The 17,138-nt window shown below is 46.5% G+C and overlaps 1 protein-coding gene across 2 annotated transcripts in view; it reads left to right on the top strand.

Annotated features, from left to right (window-relative positions):
- SCAPER (S-phase cyclin A associated protein in the ER) overlaps window positions 1-17,138 on the top strand; it is a 3,246,499-nt gene that overhangs the window by 1,785,823 nt on the left and 1,443,538 nt on the right. For both annotated transcript variants that reach the window (XM_078685236.1, XM_078685237.1), the window contains exon 23: window positions 8,261-8,387. In XM_078685236.1, the coding sequence (XP_078541362.1) occupies window positions 8,261-8,387 (127 nt within the window). The remainder of the gene's footprint in view (window positions 1-8,260; window positions 8,388-17,138) is intronic.

Genomic DNA, 17,138 nt, shown 5'->3' with positions numbered 1-17,138 from the left:
CAGACAGTGTCTAATTCGTCGGAGTCCCTGCTGCCATTGAATGACGCCCTCACTGACATCTTACTGGGCACTTGGTCGCGGCCAGCCACATGGGCCCCTGTGGACAAGAACGTCGCCAGGCGTCCTCGCCTGGCGCCGAGTGACCCTGCCTTTCTGACTACTCACCCTACGCCCGAGAGCCTGGTCATCCAAGCTTCGACTTCCCAGCGTGCCTTTCCCACGGCTCTGCCTGACATCTGGAGCAGTTCAGCAAGCGGTTGTTCTCTTCGGCCAGGTTAGGGCTGCGGTCGGTGAACACCGCATGCCTATTGGGCTGCTATTCCCACGCGGTGTGGGATACAGTTGCACCGGTGTTGCCTCAGTGTCCTGAAGAGATCCAAGCTATGCTGTCCCAAGCTGTTGCCGAAGGTAAAGATGCGGCTAAGCTCGCTATTTGGTGAGGTTTGGACATCGCGGACTCACTAGGTAGGGCAGTCTCTACGACTGTGGCGCTTCGTCGCCACGCCTGGTTGAGATCTACCGGGTTCTCGCCAGATGTCCAAAGCTCATGGACATGCCCTTTGATGGCACTAGCCTGTTTGGCGATAAAGCAGACAGTGCGCTGGGGCGTTTTAAGGACTCTCTGGCTACGACCAAGTCCTTGGGTCTCTCCACAATGCACCCAGCCACGTCTACCTTTCGTGGCCATGGAAGGGGTGCCACTGCTCGTCAGAAGCTTGCACAGAACCAAACTCAGTGCGGCCGTGGCCGTGGAGGCTGCCGTGGCGGCACAGGGGGTCAGCGTGTGGATCAGTCCACCTCCGCTCCGGCAGCATCTGCCTTAAAGCCTTCCTAGTCCGAGCTTTAAGATGCACGCCACGCCAGTCGGCGGCAGGATTCACATCACCTTCCCTCTGGTGTTCTGTCACTTCCGACAAGTGGGTGCTGCAACTCGTCCGGAGGGGTTACTCCCTCCCCTTCGAGTCTACCCCCCCAGCCATGCCACCTTAGCGCCACCGCATGTCAGCGGATTAATTTGCGCTTCTCCAACCAGAAGTTATGACCCTCTTGGCCAAGGGGGCCATCAAGCGCGTCCCTGGGCCAGAAGTAGGTTGTGGTTGTTATTACCACTACTCTCTGGTCCCCAAGAAGGACAAAGGGGGCTTGCGCCCCATCTTGGACCTCCGGAAGGAGAAGTTCAAGATGTTGACTCTGACTCAGGTCTTGGCTGCCCTCGACCCAGGAGACTGGATGGTAGCGTTGGACTTGCAGGACGCATATTTTCACATCCCCGTCCTGCCGGCTCACCGGCATTACCTGCGGTTCATGGTAGGCCAGGAGAATTTTCAGTTTGCCGTGCTCCCCTTCGGCCTTACCAGCACCCCTCGGGTGTTCACGAAAGTGATGGCGGTGGTTGCAGCTCACTTGCGCAGAGCAGGGGTGTCAGTCTTCCCCTACCTCTACGACTGGTTGTTGAAGGCGGGCTCGCCCCAAGCAGTTGTCATCCACCATCAGACTATGGCCGACCTCCTGCATTTGCTGGGGTTCTCCATCAACGTGCCGAAGTCGCATCCGAGTACCTCTCGGAAGCTCTCCTTCATCGGAACAGTTCTGGATTCGACGCGGTTTCTGGTTTATCTTCTCGAGCAGCGAGTCTGGGATATTCAGGCTATGATTCCGATCTTTCAGCTTCTATCCCTGGTTTCAGTCAGGATGACCCCCCGGCTCCTGGGCCTGGTGGCCTCCTGCAGCCTGCTAGTGCAACATGCCAGATGGCACAAGCGGGCTCTGCAGTGGGACTTGAAGTTCCAGTGCGCGCAGCATCAGGGCAACCTGGCTGATCACGTCCAGATCTCGAGGGCACTCGCGACAATTGCAGTGGTGGCTCACGAATCGCGATTGGTCAATGGCAGATCCCTCTCCCTTCCCCAAGTGGTGACGGATGCGTTCCTCCTGGGATGGGGAGGCCACTTGGGAGAGGCGGAGATCAGAGGCCTGTGGTCTCCGGTGGAATCCCGGCTTCATATCAATCTTTTGGAGCTTCGGGCGATCAGACGTGCACTGAAGCATTCCTTCCCTCTATCCGGGGGAGTGTGGTGCAGGTGTTCACGGACAACACCGCCGCCATGTGGTATTGCAACAAACAGTGCGGGGTGGGGTCGTGAACCCTATGTCAGGAGGCTCTGCGCCTCTGGACATGGCAGGAACATCAAGGCATCACCTTGGTGGTTCAACACCTGGCAGGTTTTCTGAACGCCATGGCGGACAAACTCAGCCGCCGGTGCTTGATGGATCACGAATGGCGTCTGCACTCGGAAGTGGCGCAAGGTCTCTTTCTGCAGTAGGGAGAGCCTGTGTTAGATCTATTCGCCACCGAAGAGAACGCGCAATGTCATAATTTCTACGCGTTGGAATTTCCAGGGAGGCACTCGCTTGGCTACGCTTTTTGGCGCAAGTGGAGTTGCGGTCTATGTATGCCTTTCCGCCAATACCACTTCTGCCCAGAGTGGTGATCAAGATTCGGCACGACCGGGCCCAAGTCATTCTTGTGGCTCCGGATTGGGCACGAAGATACTGGTATCCCGAGCTACTCAACATGGCGATCGATCCCCTCAGCAGCAGGGGACGGTCCTTCACCCGAACCTGTCCAGCCTGCACCTCCATGCGTGGAGATTGAGCAGAAACAGTTTACAGCTTTCGATCTTCCTCCCGAAGTCTGTGATGTCATTCTGGCAGCCAGGCGTCCCTCCACTAAAATGGTATACGCCTGCAGGTGGAACTAGTTTGTGGCATGGTGCGCAGCTTAGTCTGTGGATCCCCTTTCTACCCATCTTTCCAAAGTCCTTCTGTTACTTCTTTCTTTGGCCCAGCAGGGCTCTGCTCTGGGCACTATCAAAGGTTATCTTTCGGCCATCTCCGCCTTTCTATGGCTTCCAGATCAGCCTTCTCTTTTTAGGTCCCCGGTTGTTAACCGTTTCCTGAAGGGCATTAGGCACACGTTTACGCCCGTGCCGTTCATAATGCCTCAATGGGACTTAAACCTTGTCTTGACATATCTGATGTGCGCTCCCTTTGACCCCCTTTATAGCTGTCCTTTACTTCTTCAAAATGTAAATTGTAAATTGATACTTGTATAGCGCACTACTCACCCGCAAGGGTCTCAAGGCGCTTGTACGAATACCGCTGTGGAACCCATCCTGGCTTTCCCTGTGAGGTGTCCACTCCTGGGCACCCCCAAGGTGGAGGCCAGGCATCCTTAGCGTTGTGGGGGCCGTTGTGGAGATTAAGCAAGCTATTGCCCAGAGTTGCAGAGTGGGACTCCATGATTGGAATAGGCACCGAGGCGAGAATTATCAGGTCCGTGGAATTTTGAGCCCAAGACCCGCCGAGGCGGGGAATTGTACTCTGGTCCCGGGCTAGACCTCTGCATCAGGGTCTGCCGCTCTAACCATTGAGCCACACTTCTCCACCTAAAGAGTCTTCTCACTCTAAAGATGGCTTTCCTGGTAGCGATCACCTCTGCCAGAAGGGTGTGTGAGCTCCAGGCTCTTTCTTCTAAACTTCCTTTCTGTTCATCCGGACAAGGTGGTTTTAAAGACCCGTCCTTCTTTCTTGCCAAAGGTTGTTATGCCCTTCCACATCGGGCAGACCATCACTTTGCCCACCTTCTTTCTGCATCCTTCGAAAGAGGAAGAGAGGCTCCACCGTCTGGACCCAAAACGTGCGCTTTCGTTCTATCTGAAGCGCACACGACAGTTCCGGGTGGCTGACGTGCGATTTGTTGGCTATGTGGCCGCCAAAAATGTCGGCGGTGCACAAACAGACCATCTCTCGGTGGGTCGTTCTCTGCATCAAGGCCTGTTACTCGTTGGCTAAGAAGGAGCCTCCTGTGGGCTGCGTGCCCATTCCACCAGGGCAACGGCAGCCACTACTGCCGTGGGACGCGGCGTTCTCTTGCAGGACATTTCTCAGGCTGCTGCGTGGGCCTCGCTGCACACATTTACCAAGCATTACTGCCTGGACAGTCAAGTCCGGAGAGACTGCTTGTTTTCCTGTTCTGTGTGACTTTCTGGTGTAATCTTGTTTGCAGACCCCCATCGGGGTTGGTATTGCTGGGGTATCTATTCTAAGGTAAGGAATCTATCACGTATGTGTCTTTCAGATGCACAAGTTACTACTTCTGTAACAATATATCTGTAAGAGACATTAGTTAGTGATAGATTCCTTACCGCCCCACCCATCCTCCCCGTTCTGCGAACTGATTTCTAGGGTTAAGGTCATCCATTTCAGGGCTCTAGTTTCATGGCACCAGTGGTCAGTTCCTTGCATGGCTCTCCGTTCCTGGGGCGGAAAGTAGTGTACAGAACTGACGTCAGCGCGCATGGGTGGCACCTAAGTAGTCTCTGTGACGTCATCTCGGCGCTTACGACGCAAGCGACGGACGCGGAGCTGCACAACGCCACCTTCCGACGCGCAGTGGTACTGCTGACAACAAAACTTTCCGGATCCAGTCTGATGCATGGGGATATTTTAAGGTAAGGAATCTATCACTAACTAATGTCTCTTACAGATATATCGTTACACAAGTAGTAACTTGTGCGTTAAAGTAAATAAAGAGACGGACATTCTAAATGTTCATTCTGTGATACACAAGGCATAACTATTTGCGGTCCGCCTGGAGATCTGTGAAGGTACGTGGTACAGTTTGCTCACATTCGGTAAACATTTGTTTCTGATAGATATTTCTGATCACAGATTCCTACAGATTCCTCACCTTTTGAATACTTTCCGGGACATCTGCCTGGATACAGAAACTTTCAAGTTGTACACCTCCCTGCCGATAAGTGACTTTGTGTGGTTCCTTAGAAATGTCATTCAGCAGCACAAGTGACATGCAGAGCTGCATATAAGCACCACCCAAGCGTGCTGATGACAGTTCCTTTCTTTAAGCGCCACCAGACGCAGATCCAAAGCTATCACTTGTTTTTCACAAATTCTACAAATGTCTTCATAAATGTACTCAGAATTCCAATTTGCAAGGGACAATGTCACCCCCTAAAACCATAGGGTTCGAACCTTTTAGGTTCTGTTGCAAGCAAATATCTTTGACAAAACCTGGCTAGATTTGTCCTTGGTGCTTTGGGTTGGGCTACAACCCAAAGCACCAAAGCTTGTAGTGACTGTGCCATGATGCATCCGAAGGCCATCTGGGACCACGAGGAGAAGCTGTATGTTGCCAAACAGTAGAAGACTCCATGCTACACCAGGTTTAAATCTAAAGGAAGGTCCCAGGCCTGGTCTAGTTCGTAAACTCGTTCCCATGGCAGATCTTTTTTCATGGTTGAAGGTTTTGGGTAAGTCCAGAAAGAAACACAAGATGTCCAAGCAGGACTTTGCCCCTTCCCACCACTCTCAAACAAAGGAGAAGGCACAAATGACCTCAGCCTTACTCCAATTCTGATGCTCGTCCTGGGACAACCTGAGTTTCCAGGGCCTTCTGCGACACCACAGCAAATTCAGGAATTCTGTGACACCATATTGCACCTCTTTGGCATGGTGCCAACTCCCTCTATCTTGCCTTCAGGGTCCAAAGAACTGCGAGGACCTCTGACTGGGACCTTGCTACTGGGTCTGTCCTAAGTACTAGTTGGTACCGCTGGGACTGTTTTAGTTCCCCCACCTGCTTCAATGCTTACATCAGTAGTGGCGCCACCTCCCATGGCCGACCTCAGAGCATGAAGATGCCAATGTCTTACAACTAGGCGCAATGTATTGTGATCTAACTCCCAACTGACTCCACTTGACATCGATCAAGACCGCACCCAAATCTCTCTGGGCTGCAGCCTTCCACAAACCCATTGAACACCAACACCTTGCCCTTACCTCGAGCAAGGGCCGAAATTATTCACAATCTTTTTGGCAGTTACTGTGACAGTGGCCACTACGATGAAAGTGATGAGTTTCTCAGCTATGCACTGAGGACAACGGGTATGCGGTACAAGATGGCTGTGGGCTCAGTACTTCTTCTGGAAACGGAAAGGTCTCTCCACTAGGACCTGCTACTGACGAAAGACCCTCCTTAGCTGTGGTGGTGTGAAGAGGGACTGAGGTCCTTGATCTCCATTTACCTACAGTGGACGTGAAAACAAATGTATTTATTAAAGTCCTCAAACTTGGGCAGACCAAAAGATATGCCAATTATTTTAGTTACGGATTTATTGCTACAAAATCCGTCTTGAGTTTCCGACTAAGGTATGAGGATTTTTTCCTACATCTTTTATGGGTGATTCTTTTCACAACACTTGATGTCTGGTACTACACTGCTTGAGGTCAGGCACTACCTCTTGCTATTGGGGGTTCCTTTGGTTGATCCCTTTCCTCCTGCTACCTTGTTTAATGGTGGTTTTCATGCATTTTACACACTATATGGCTGAATGCATTTGTTTTTTCTATGTACTATACTGCTCCATGTCTCTATGTTGCCGTATCAGTACTCTTTGACTTAATATCCTGTCCTTCTGACATATATTTTCACTTTTTTGTGGTGGCGTAAGAATACTCTTACGGTCTTTCCTTTCTCATGGGGATATAAGTATATATATCTACAATCTTAATGATATTTCTATATCTGTTTTCCATATATATGTATATTTCAATGGATTTTCCTGCAGATCTTTTTTTGTCTCTAGCTCTCCCTTCTATTTAGGGCCGCTCCGATGCATATAGTTGTCAGGTTGTTTCGACTTCGATAGCATACCTTTTTTCTGCTATATAAAGAGATTGCTCAGTGGCTTTTCAGAGGCTCTGTAATCCACAGGACAAATTCTCTGTTCTGGATTACTTCTACTATCACTTATGGCCTTGGTTAGGCCATTTATTAGCTTTTTCTTCTTGCCGTGGGTATTTTCTCCTCACACTGTTAGCATTTGTTTGTCTTCTTGTCATGGGTGTTATCTCTTCACACTGCAATGGTGTTATTTTGTCTATCCTGTGACTTAGTTCACAGTCTTTGTCACATTATATACCTGGGTCAGATGCCGTTGAGGTTGAAATCTTCTTGTTTCCCCTGTTGCATTCTTTGACATTGTTCTGTCAGGTTGACCGGAATTCTGCTCCCATGGTTTTTAGGTGTACGGTTCTTCTAACCCTGGTCCCTATGCAGTACTTGTGTGACTGAGTGTGATATATTTCCTCAGTCATTCTTTCTCTCCATTCCCCTTGTCTCTTGGACCGGGTTTATTCTATTTCTGCATTCTTTAGTAAACTAGTCTCAGTTCGCAGTCCCGCCTCCGGGGTTGGTATGGCTTGGGTATCTGATTCTTATAAGGAATTTGCGGCTAGATGTCTCTATCAGATGAACAAGTTACTTACCTTTGGTAAAGCTGTATCTGGTAGGGACAGGATCTAGCTGCAGATTCCTTGCGCCCTTCCCATCTTCTCCGCGCTGTGAACTATTTTCTTTTCTTTTTCTCATATTGAGCATGATAATAGGATATTCCTCCTTGTAGATATCATTGTTGTGTTGCAGATTCTTCCTGCTTCATATCTGGATACTCCTCCGTCCAGTATGGTAGTATCCAGTATGGTAGGATTCTCTGAGGTTATCTGTCTCGTTGGAGGATTATCAGGACATTGCTGTTCCCTGAATATTCTCTGGTCTCTTGCATTTGTTGGTTGTGTCTTCTTGAATTTTAGATTCAGTAGATATGTGCCACTTGGTTTCTGTTATCTTGGCATACTGTTCCAATAGGCAGTTTCTATATGTGGCTCCATGTTTAACCCTGGACACTAGTCACGGAAGAAGTGGTGTAAGGGCATTGACGAAGTAGTTATATGGACTCCCAGACGTCACATCCTGGGGACGACATAGCTGTGGAGTCACTTGGCGCCCTCTGCCACCACGCAGTTGTACTGTGGGGAAAAAGTTTCCAGATCCGTCTGGAGCCTGGGGAGGATTATAAATAGGAAATCTTTAGCTAGATCCTGTCTCTACCAGATACATTACCAAAGGTAAGTAACTTGTTTGTTATGTAGGCATGGCATTATGTAGAGAGATAACATCTTGAATGTTTGCAAAGAAAGTCGCTGTGGTTAAGGCATTTCTTGTGGAGTACTTTGTTTCAAATTTCACTCTGCAGGCCACTTAGGCCCTTTGCCTCTTATATCTGTGACTCAGATAGGTGCTCTATAATAAGAGAGTGACTCTGATAAGTTATCTAGTTTAACACGAACTATGAGGTTGGCTGATTGATTATTGTTTTTCTTTCTTGTAACATGGCAGGCTGCAACGATTGGCAAAGGAACTCTCCAAGCAAGTCCTGACTCAAGATAGTGCTTCTGTGGCTAATAACAAGGTATCCGCGTTGGATCGGACACTGGGAGAGATTACTCGGATTCTGGAGAAACAGGTACCAGAACAGTGGATGACAACATTGATTAATTTCTTGATCAACATATCCTTATAATACTTGTAAAAGTATGACTCATGTGCCTTGTGTCTTTCAGCTCTGTTCTGATTGTTGCTACTAGTCTGTGTTTTAGCAATAACATACGTCTTCAGTAATATTGTAGAGCTTTCGTAGATCCTAAAAAGGGTTTTATTTGTAAACCAATCCTCATGTGCAGGTTAAATGCTGAACTCTGAATTCTTTGTGTGTTGTCAAAGCATATGGCTGTGCTTAGGAAACATAAGAAAGCATTGAAAAGTGGGATTCTAGGGTTTTTCAAAACCTACCTCTTGTGCAGCTTTACTACTTTTGTTGAAAAGTATCGTCCCTGAAACATAACATTTATCAGACACAAGGTGATAAAATAACCTCCCCTTTCCATTAGCCCTTAGCATCCTTGCTTAGTCAACTTTATACCATTAGAAAGCAGCAGTAGATTTACCTCCGTTCTCCATTAGCATCATAAGCCTTTTGTAATTCACTCCAGAGCTTTATTCCACTGCACCTTGAAACTAAAATCTGTTCAACGTTGTTGTTCATTTTTTTTTCTGTATTTTTCTTGTTCTTTTGAAATAAAGAATTTAAGTATATGTCAGGCCAAACCTACATCAATTCTACAATAAAATAAAAGTATAAAACCTAAATAAGTAAGAAAATATAGTCCTGCTACTTTATGTAGTTATACATAGGTATATCTGATACATAATTGTTAACCTTATGAAATGGCCCTATGTCGCCATTGAGGAGGTCTGGTGTCACTATAAACCACAAGGCTGTGTGTTTTCTAATTGTGACCAGACGCATGCTGTGTCATCGGAGGTCCCTATTACACAATACCGCCTATGCATTTATTTTGGAGTAGGTAAAGTAGTACTCCTGTACAGACTCTTACATGCCATTGTGAATTGGCCCCAAACTTCTTAAATGGGAATATTCAGGGATTAAATCGATAGGGAGTTGGGCGTTTAGGGGCAAAAACACAAAGGCGTGTAAAGTATGTCAAGTAGTACTCTTGTGATATTACTGCCCGTTAAGTCCCATGGACGTGGAAATAGAGTCTGCATCAGATGCCTCTACAGCACTGACCAGGAACGTGTTCGGCAGGTGCTCCTTACCAGACCTGGACACGGTTTCTTAGTGCAGGAGAGTGCTACTGTTAAGAAAAGCTGCCGATTCTGCTGAGAAAATGAAAGCAAGGCGGTGTTCATCAGAGCAGCAACACTTGGCACTCCATAACCCATGCTGTCAGTCTCTTGTGAACAGACCTTTCTGTCCCAAAGATGACGCTCTCCATGTATGCAGGTGTGTTAGGCACCAAGGACCTACTGGCCTGTTGTGCTGCTTTTCTTACAACATGTTTTTCTGCAGTCTTACAGAAGAGGAGTTGGTTCGTTTATCACGTTTCTGTCAGCATTGTCTTGTGTTTATGGCACGGAGACATTCCAGTTTAGATTTACGAAGGAATCCATAATATTCCGTACGTGTTGAAACACTTTACTGTGGCTCATGTTCTTTACAGACTAATGTTCAGTGGCTTTTCCCGCCAGTTTAATATAGCTTTCCAGTGTCTCGGAAGGCTAACAACATCGGGTCACGCCACTTCATGAACTCCATCACTGTGGGAGAATACCCCATATTGTTATTTTTAAGCCTTTACATCAGTTATTTCCCCTCAACATACTAGCGCTTTAATCCCTAATATGTGCTAGCTATAATGAAATGCTGTGTTCCCCGGGTTACCTACATGTAGACTTGTTCTGACAGAACTGGGAAAATAGAACCCCGTTGTGTTAACCTTCAGAGGGATAGCTCCTCTGCCTTCCACAGCCTTGTAGTGCCAGGCACTTGTACCAAGGACTACACCCCGCAGCCCTTTCTGTCTGCGCTCTGCAACCCTGCATGCCCAGCTATAATGCCACTTTGTGGGTTACCCACATGTACATTTTATCAAGCACTTCTAAAATACTGGCGTTGCGCATATATCTGAAAGTCTTATTGCATCTATTTGTATTGCCATATATTTTAGTACTGCTTTCTGAGATTAATCGTTTCCCATATGGCCGTCTATTATATTGCTTCTTTTAGGGCGAGACATTTCATGGGGCTATTTTGTACGTACTAAGTATTTAATAGCAAAATCTTTACGCACAGTTGGTCTTGTCATTGCCCTTCCACTTTGGGGTGAATAGTTCTTTCTGGTTCGAGACTCCATGTTTATTCATCACTTCAACAATAAAAGGAAACCCTCCTTATCCATTATTTGTCAGTAAGACTCCTTGAAATCTTTACCAAATAATTTTCTATGACTTCTTCCGCCCCCCCCTTTCCCCCCCCCCCTCCCAAATGAATGGTAACTGCCTGGAACCCGCCTGAAACGAACTGGCATCATGCCTAACTCCACACCAATTGCTGTGGTCAGACCCAAAATGCCTTTCCATATTTGTCATTCTAGGACAATAACATCATTCAGTGATTTCTCACTGCTAACCTCCGATTTCATCCGCCACGTTAGCTCTGCACAACCGTTTTGGAGGCACTTTAACATCTTAGGCTCTCATTTCGGTTGCTAATAATTTCCGCAATAAGACATTTTCAATTTCATTAAAACTTTATCCTCACTCTCCTCTTTCCTCTTGCACTTTCTACTTGTATTTTCTATGAGCCGCATTTATTTACAGTCATATCCAAATAGAGCCGTATTCTTCCTCTATATCTTTAGTTACTCAATTTCCATTTCAAATCTATGCCATCTGCCAAAAGAATGTATTGTTTTTTGTTTTAGCAGTTACTCTTTAACTTACTTTCCCCACTTTTTTTTCTTCTCACATTTTATTGAATTTTTGTTGGGTTGAATTCGGATAAGTCGTAGAGATCGAGTATGTAGGGGATAAGAACATGTCATAGCTGGAGATATCTATAAAGTTGATGTCTATGCAATTGAAAATGTGTCTGTAGTTCCTGAAAAGATTTAAGGACTAAACCCTGCACGATAGCTCCTAATGTTGAGATGCCAATAGCATCCCACTGCCGAAACCACAACAGTGACGTTACCTGGGCCAGAAAGTTCCCACCCCACAGTGGCGTCCTCTAAGTCAGTCGGGCCCACCACCCCGTCTGTGCCAGTGTCTGTCTCCACAGTCGGAGTACCGTCTGGCTTACATATGGGATATGACTCCCTATCTTACCGCCCTAGAGAAGTGTATGAGTGAGACGTCGCCGAACGCTCAGTCGCATATGCTGGATGTGCCCATTACGCATACCACCAGTCATTAATAAGGAGGAGATGGGACAACGCATAATACCCCCAACTACCACATCACTAGACTAGACAGGGTTGGTCAAAAAGGTGGTGGAATCGCATATATACACAGGAGTAACCTCTCTGTCCTGAAAGTAACCTCTCCCTCCCTTCCCTCCCCAACCTCCTGTGAATATATCTGCCTCGATATTATCAGTGGGGGCAAACCGATATGCTCTCTTCACGGCATTTACCACTCACCAGGGGACAACCTTACCTTCTCGCAACAAATCATGGATTTGATCACAACCAATTCCGGGCGACAACTCACACAGATATACCTTGGTGACTTCAACCTCCACTGGAACGATCATAATGACGCGGTGGTAAATAGTCTTAAAAATGTCCTTGACGCCCTGGACCTCACCCAAATATGCAACGGCCCGACACACGAGAAAGGCTCTATCCTTGACCTTATCATCTCCAAAGAGGACTCTATTCAACTCGAATCTATCCAACCCTGTGACTGGTCAGATCATCATATTGTCACATTCTTCATCAATGAAAAAGTCAAATTCAACCCGGCTCAATCCTTCAAGCCCAAATTCTGGAAAAGAGACCTGAAAAAACTCAACTCAAATTCTCTACCCCCCAACAGCTGCAACCTTCTACTTCCTCCCTACCGGCGCTATGGATGTCCAATCCTTGACGGATCACTATCTCAACGCAATGACCTCTATAGTTAATGAAGCTGCACCCATGCAGCTAAAAAGAGCCTCCACAAAAATGTCCAATCCTTGGTACGACGGGAGTCTCAATGACGATAGATGGGCCATGCGAGTGGCAGAGCGCACCTGGAGATCAGCCCCCTCCGCACTGCATTTAAAAACGCTGAAGAAAAAGAGAAATGCCTACTTCAGGAAAATAAAACGCTCAAAATCAGACTTCTTCAGCCGTCAGCTCGACCAAGCCAAAAATCGTCCGAGAAAGCTGTTTGAGCTAATCAGAAAACAGTCCAAGGAACAACCTCAACCACTCAGCACTTTGGGCGAAGCACCCACCTGTGAAGACTTCGCCTCTTTCTTTACTCAAAAAACCGATAACATAAAGAACGATCTCCTCAATGACGTAAGTCTTTACCCCAAACTCCACTGCACAGCTCCCACTGAACCAAAAAACAATGCTACATGGTCATCCTTTGTCACCTATTCGGAAGAAGAAATTGGTAGACTGCTCAGCACTGTGAAACCAGCCAATCACCTCTCGGACCCCCTTCCTGCCAACGCTGTCAAAGACCTTATCCCGTCGCTCCTCCCACTCTGGACTAAATAATTACCGTCCCATTACCAATATTCCGACTCTTGCCAAACTGTTGGAAAAATGCGCACAAATACAATTGACTAAACACATCAATCAGTTTGATCTACTCAACCCTCATCAATCAGGCTTCAGAGCAGACCACAGTACAGAAACTGCTATGACTCACATAATTGACGACGCCCTCCAAATCCTAGATCAAAACGATACCTGCCTCCTCATCCTTCTTGATCTCTCTTCTGCATTCGACACCGTCAAACATGAGAATCTACTCGATCTATTAAACACAAGAATGGGTCTATCTGGAACTGTGCTCAAGTGGTTCACGTCCTTTCTACACAACAGATCGCAGAAATTCAAGAGTAACAACCTGATGTCTTCGCCAATACCTGTATCGCTAGGCGTCCCACAAGGATCCTCACTATCCCCTACTTTGTTTAACCTAGTTATGGAGCCGCTCACCACCTTGCTACAAGCATCCAATGTTCACTTCCACATGTACGCCGATGACACCCAACTTTATCTCAAAGTACAATCACCCAAAGACATTATGCTCTTGAATTCAACGATCAGAAGCACCCAATCATGGCTGGCCGCTAATCATCTCAAACTCAATGCCCTTAAAACAGAGTTCCTCCTGATCTCACCTCCCGCGAAAATCACTACCGCTCAAATTTGGCTTAAACACCTAACGGCACTCAATGTTCATCCTACCATCGTGGACTCAGCAAAATCTTTAGGCATAACACTCGACACCAACCTCAACATGCAGGAACACATCAACAAAGCAACTAAGGGTGCGAACTACCAGATCAATACCTTAAGGAAACTCAAACCCTTCCTCCCAGCCAAAGATTTCCATACTGCGGTACAAGCACTAGTCATCCCTCGAATAGACTACGGCAGCATCGCCCTCTGCGGTCTCCCCCTAACTACTACGGCACCCATAAGAGCTTCTCTAAACGCCGCAGCGAGACTCATCACTGGATCAAAAAAACATTTACACATCTCCCCTGATCTGAAATCCCTGAACTGGCTGCCTTTTGAAGCCAGAATACATCTGAAAATCGCCTGCATGACGCACAAGGCTGTCCACCTGAGCTCACCTGGATACCTCGCTCAGAAGCTGACGATTTCTGGAGGCTCCAGGAACACCAGAGGCACAAACAATCTCTTGCTAAAGCCCCAAAGATTTCGCAAGGAGAAAACCTATAAACGCTCCTTCTCAGGAATGGCACCCAGGATCTGGAACTCACTCCCCCCCGAAACCAGGCTCATCTCCTCCACCATACTTTTTAAGAAAGAAGTAAAAGCTATCCTCATGGCTAAATACACCTGAATTATTATTGGGTATGATATTTACAGTCAATGTACCATTCAGTTCTACTGATCTTTTGCATTTTTGTATGACTCGTATTATTGACCTTCCTGATTGTTTACGCTATTACTTATTTGTACTTGTATCATAATTGATGTATCTGTCTGATCTGACTATGCTGTTGAGTCTGACTATGCTCCCACATGTACCTTCCCCACCCCAATTGTTATGTACTCACATGCTATAACCTTCGTTTGTAAAGCGCTCTGATATCTGCAAAGATCTTGTTCGCGCCATATAAAACTTTCAAAATAAAAAAATAAATAAATAGGAGTAGATGTCTGGGGTAGCATTTCCCCCATTGAAGGTGAACTGGACGCAAGTCCGTACAGCGATACGCTCTGCCCCTCCACCCCAGAGAAACTGTGTGAAGGCTTCATTGGCCTTCTTAAACCATGTTGGGGGATGGTGACAGGATAATTCTGTAGTTGATATAACATTTGTGGCATAGAAACCATTTTAAAGCTCATTGAACACCCCTAGATTATTAAAACACTTGGCTGCTATGTTCAAGCTGGAGGTCCATGTCCTATCTCTCGCTGACTCCCTCATGAAAAAGACCACTGATTTCCCAGCATTCGTGTGTAGTCCCGATATCTCTCCAAAAACACGGAAAATCTGCAGTAGTCGTTGGCCAGAAGAGCGTGGATAAGTGAGGAAGAAAAGTGTGTCATCAGCGTATAGCGCTGACAGTTACTGAGACACTCAAATCCCTTTAGCAAAGGGTCCAAACGGACTCACACTGCCAGGGGTTCTATTGCGAGGGCAAACAGTAATGGGGGACGTTGACATCCCTGACAGGTGCCCCATCCCACCTCAAAGGAGCTGAGTTTGAACCCGCAACCCGGACTGAGGCGGTCAAGCCAGTGTACAAAAGTTTCACGTAGTTGTGGAAACTCGTGCCAAAGTTAATACTCTGCAGTAAACCAAATAGGTATTGCCGACTGACAGAATCAAACGCTTTGTCCGTGTCTACAAGAAGCACTGCTGCCGGTAGTGCATGCGATCAACCAGAGCCAAGGCATTATGGACGCGCCTGATATTACGATGTGTGGACCTCTGGGGCATGAAGCCCGCTTGGTCTAGGTGAATGAGGTTGAGCATGCATTTTAGTAATCTATTGGCCAGAGTCTTTGCTAAGAGCTTCACTGCAAAATTAAGAAGGGAGATCAGTTGATAGGACAAGTGTAAATCTGGCTGTCGGCCAATCTTCTGAAACAAGACGATCTCCGCATGTCGCCAGTCCCGGGAGAGCAGGGCGCTATCTAATACCCCCTGTATAACATCTGGTATAGAAAAAAAATGGTCCTCAAACCAATCAATAATTTGAGTAAAATCAATAACAACTTCCTTTGATTCAGAGCTTAGATAAATACCATGCTCTTGGAGAGAACAATAATTCCACAGAGACAAATGATATATATAATAAAGGATGTGCAGCAACTAGAATTGTATGAAACAAAATACATTTATTCCAATGGATAAAGCTTTTCAAATGTATGTAATAACATTTTAAGAGGTTGCTCCAAGGGGAACGTGTAAAAAAGAAAGTTCTCAAAGGTTGGTGGATGGGAAGGTAATCCCAGAGCAAAATGAAGAAAAATAGGAAAGTTCAATGTGGGATTGATTCAACATATCAATCTTAATGGCCTGGCCCGAAATATTTTACAAGGTCCATTTATATAATTTCTTACAATCACAGATTGTTATCATGTGAGGCACGTAATGGATAAGTGTTGGTCGGGTCCAGGTACTGGGGTATGTATTCGTCGACGTTTCGGCCGGGGCGTCCTCACGAAAACAGCTCTGTTTTCACAAGGACACACCGGCCCCAATACAGACCCCGTGCAAATGCTTGCATACCGGACTGACCCTTGAATGGCATCCGCTGGGAAATTAATTCTGTGGCCGTGAAACGGCTGTTCCTGCCCAACGATTGAAAGTATCAACCCCCGCAATGATGTTGTGCGGATGAGGTTCTTAAACCACGAGTTGGTTGCCTCCTAATCCCCTTAAATCTCGGTCCTGAGGAAGACTTGCAGGCCAAGGCTCGACTTTCCTATGTGCCACAAGCCGAGTCAAAATGTCGACGAATATATACCCCTGTACCTGGACTCGACCAACACTTATCCATTACGTGCCTCACAAGATAACAATCTGTGATTGTAAGAAATGATGTAAATAGACCTTGTAAAATATTTCGGGCCAGGCCATTAAGATTGATATGTTGAATCAATTCCACATTTTTCTCACTCTGGGATTACCTTCCCATCCACGAACCTTTGAGCACTTTCTTCTTTGCATGTTCCCCTTGGAGCAACCTCTTAAAATGTTATTACATACATTTGAAAAGCTTTATCGATTGGAATAAATGTTTTTTGTTTCATACACTTCTAGTTGCTGCACATCCTTTATTACATATATATTTTTTCTCTGTGGAAGTATTGTTCTCTCCAAGAGCGTGGTATTTATTTAAGCTCTGAATCAAAGGAAGTTGTAATTGATTTTGCTCAAATTATTGATTAGTTTGAGGACCATTGTTTTTCTATACCGAACTGTACCCAGGTCCAAAAACTCGTATTGGGTTAACCCCTTGCCTGTAATGGCTATCCTGTATAACCTCTAGCAAGGTACTACCAAGCTGTGGCATAAAGAGCTTCAAGAACTCGTTTGGGAAGCCATTAGGCCCTCATGTGCAGCTCAACCAAGGCTGTCGCCAGCGCCTCCACCATTAGTCTCTCCTCCAATTGTGAACGCGCTGCTTCAGATAGGACAAGCT

This window comes from Lissotriton helveticus, chromosome 3_2 (assembly GCF_964261635.1).
Source record: "Lissotriton helveticus chromosome 3_2, aLisHel1.1, whole genome shotgun sequence".
NCBI classification, from domain to species: Eukaryota; Metazoa; Chordata; class Amphibia; order Caudata; family Salamandridae; genus Lissotriton; species Lissotriton helveticus.
The sequence above is the reverse complement of the archived record's forward strand: the minus strand, read 5'-3'. Positions and strand labels throughout refer to the sequence as shown.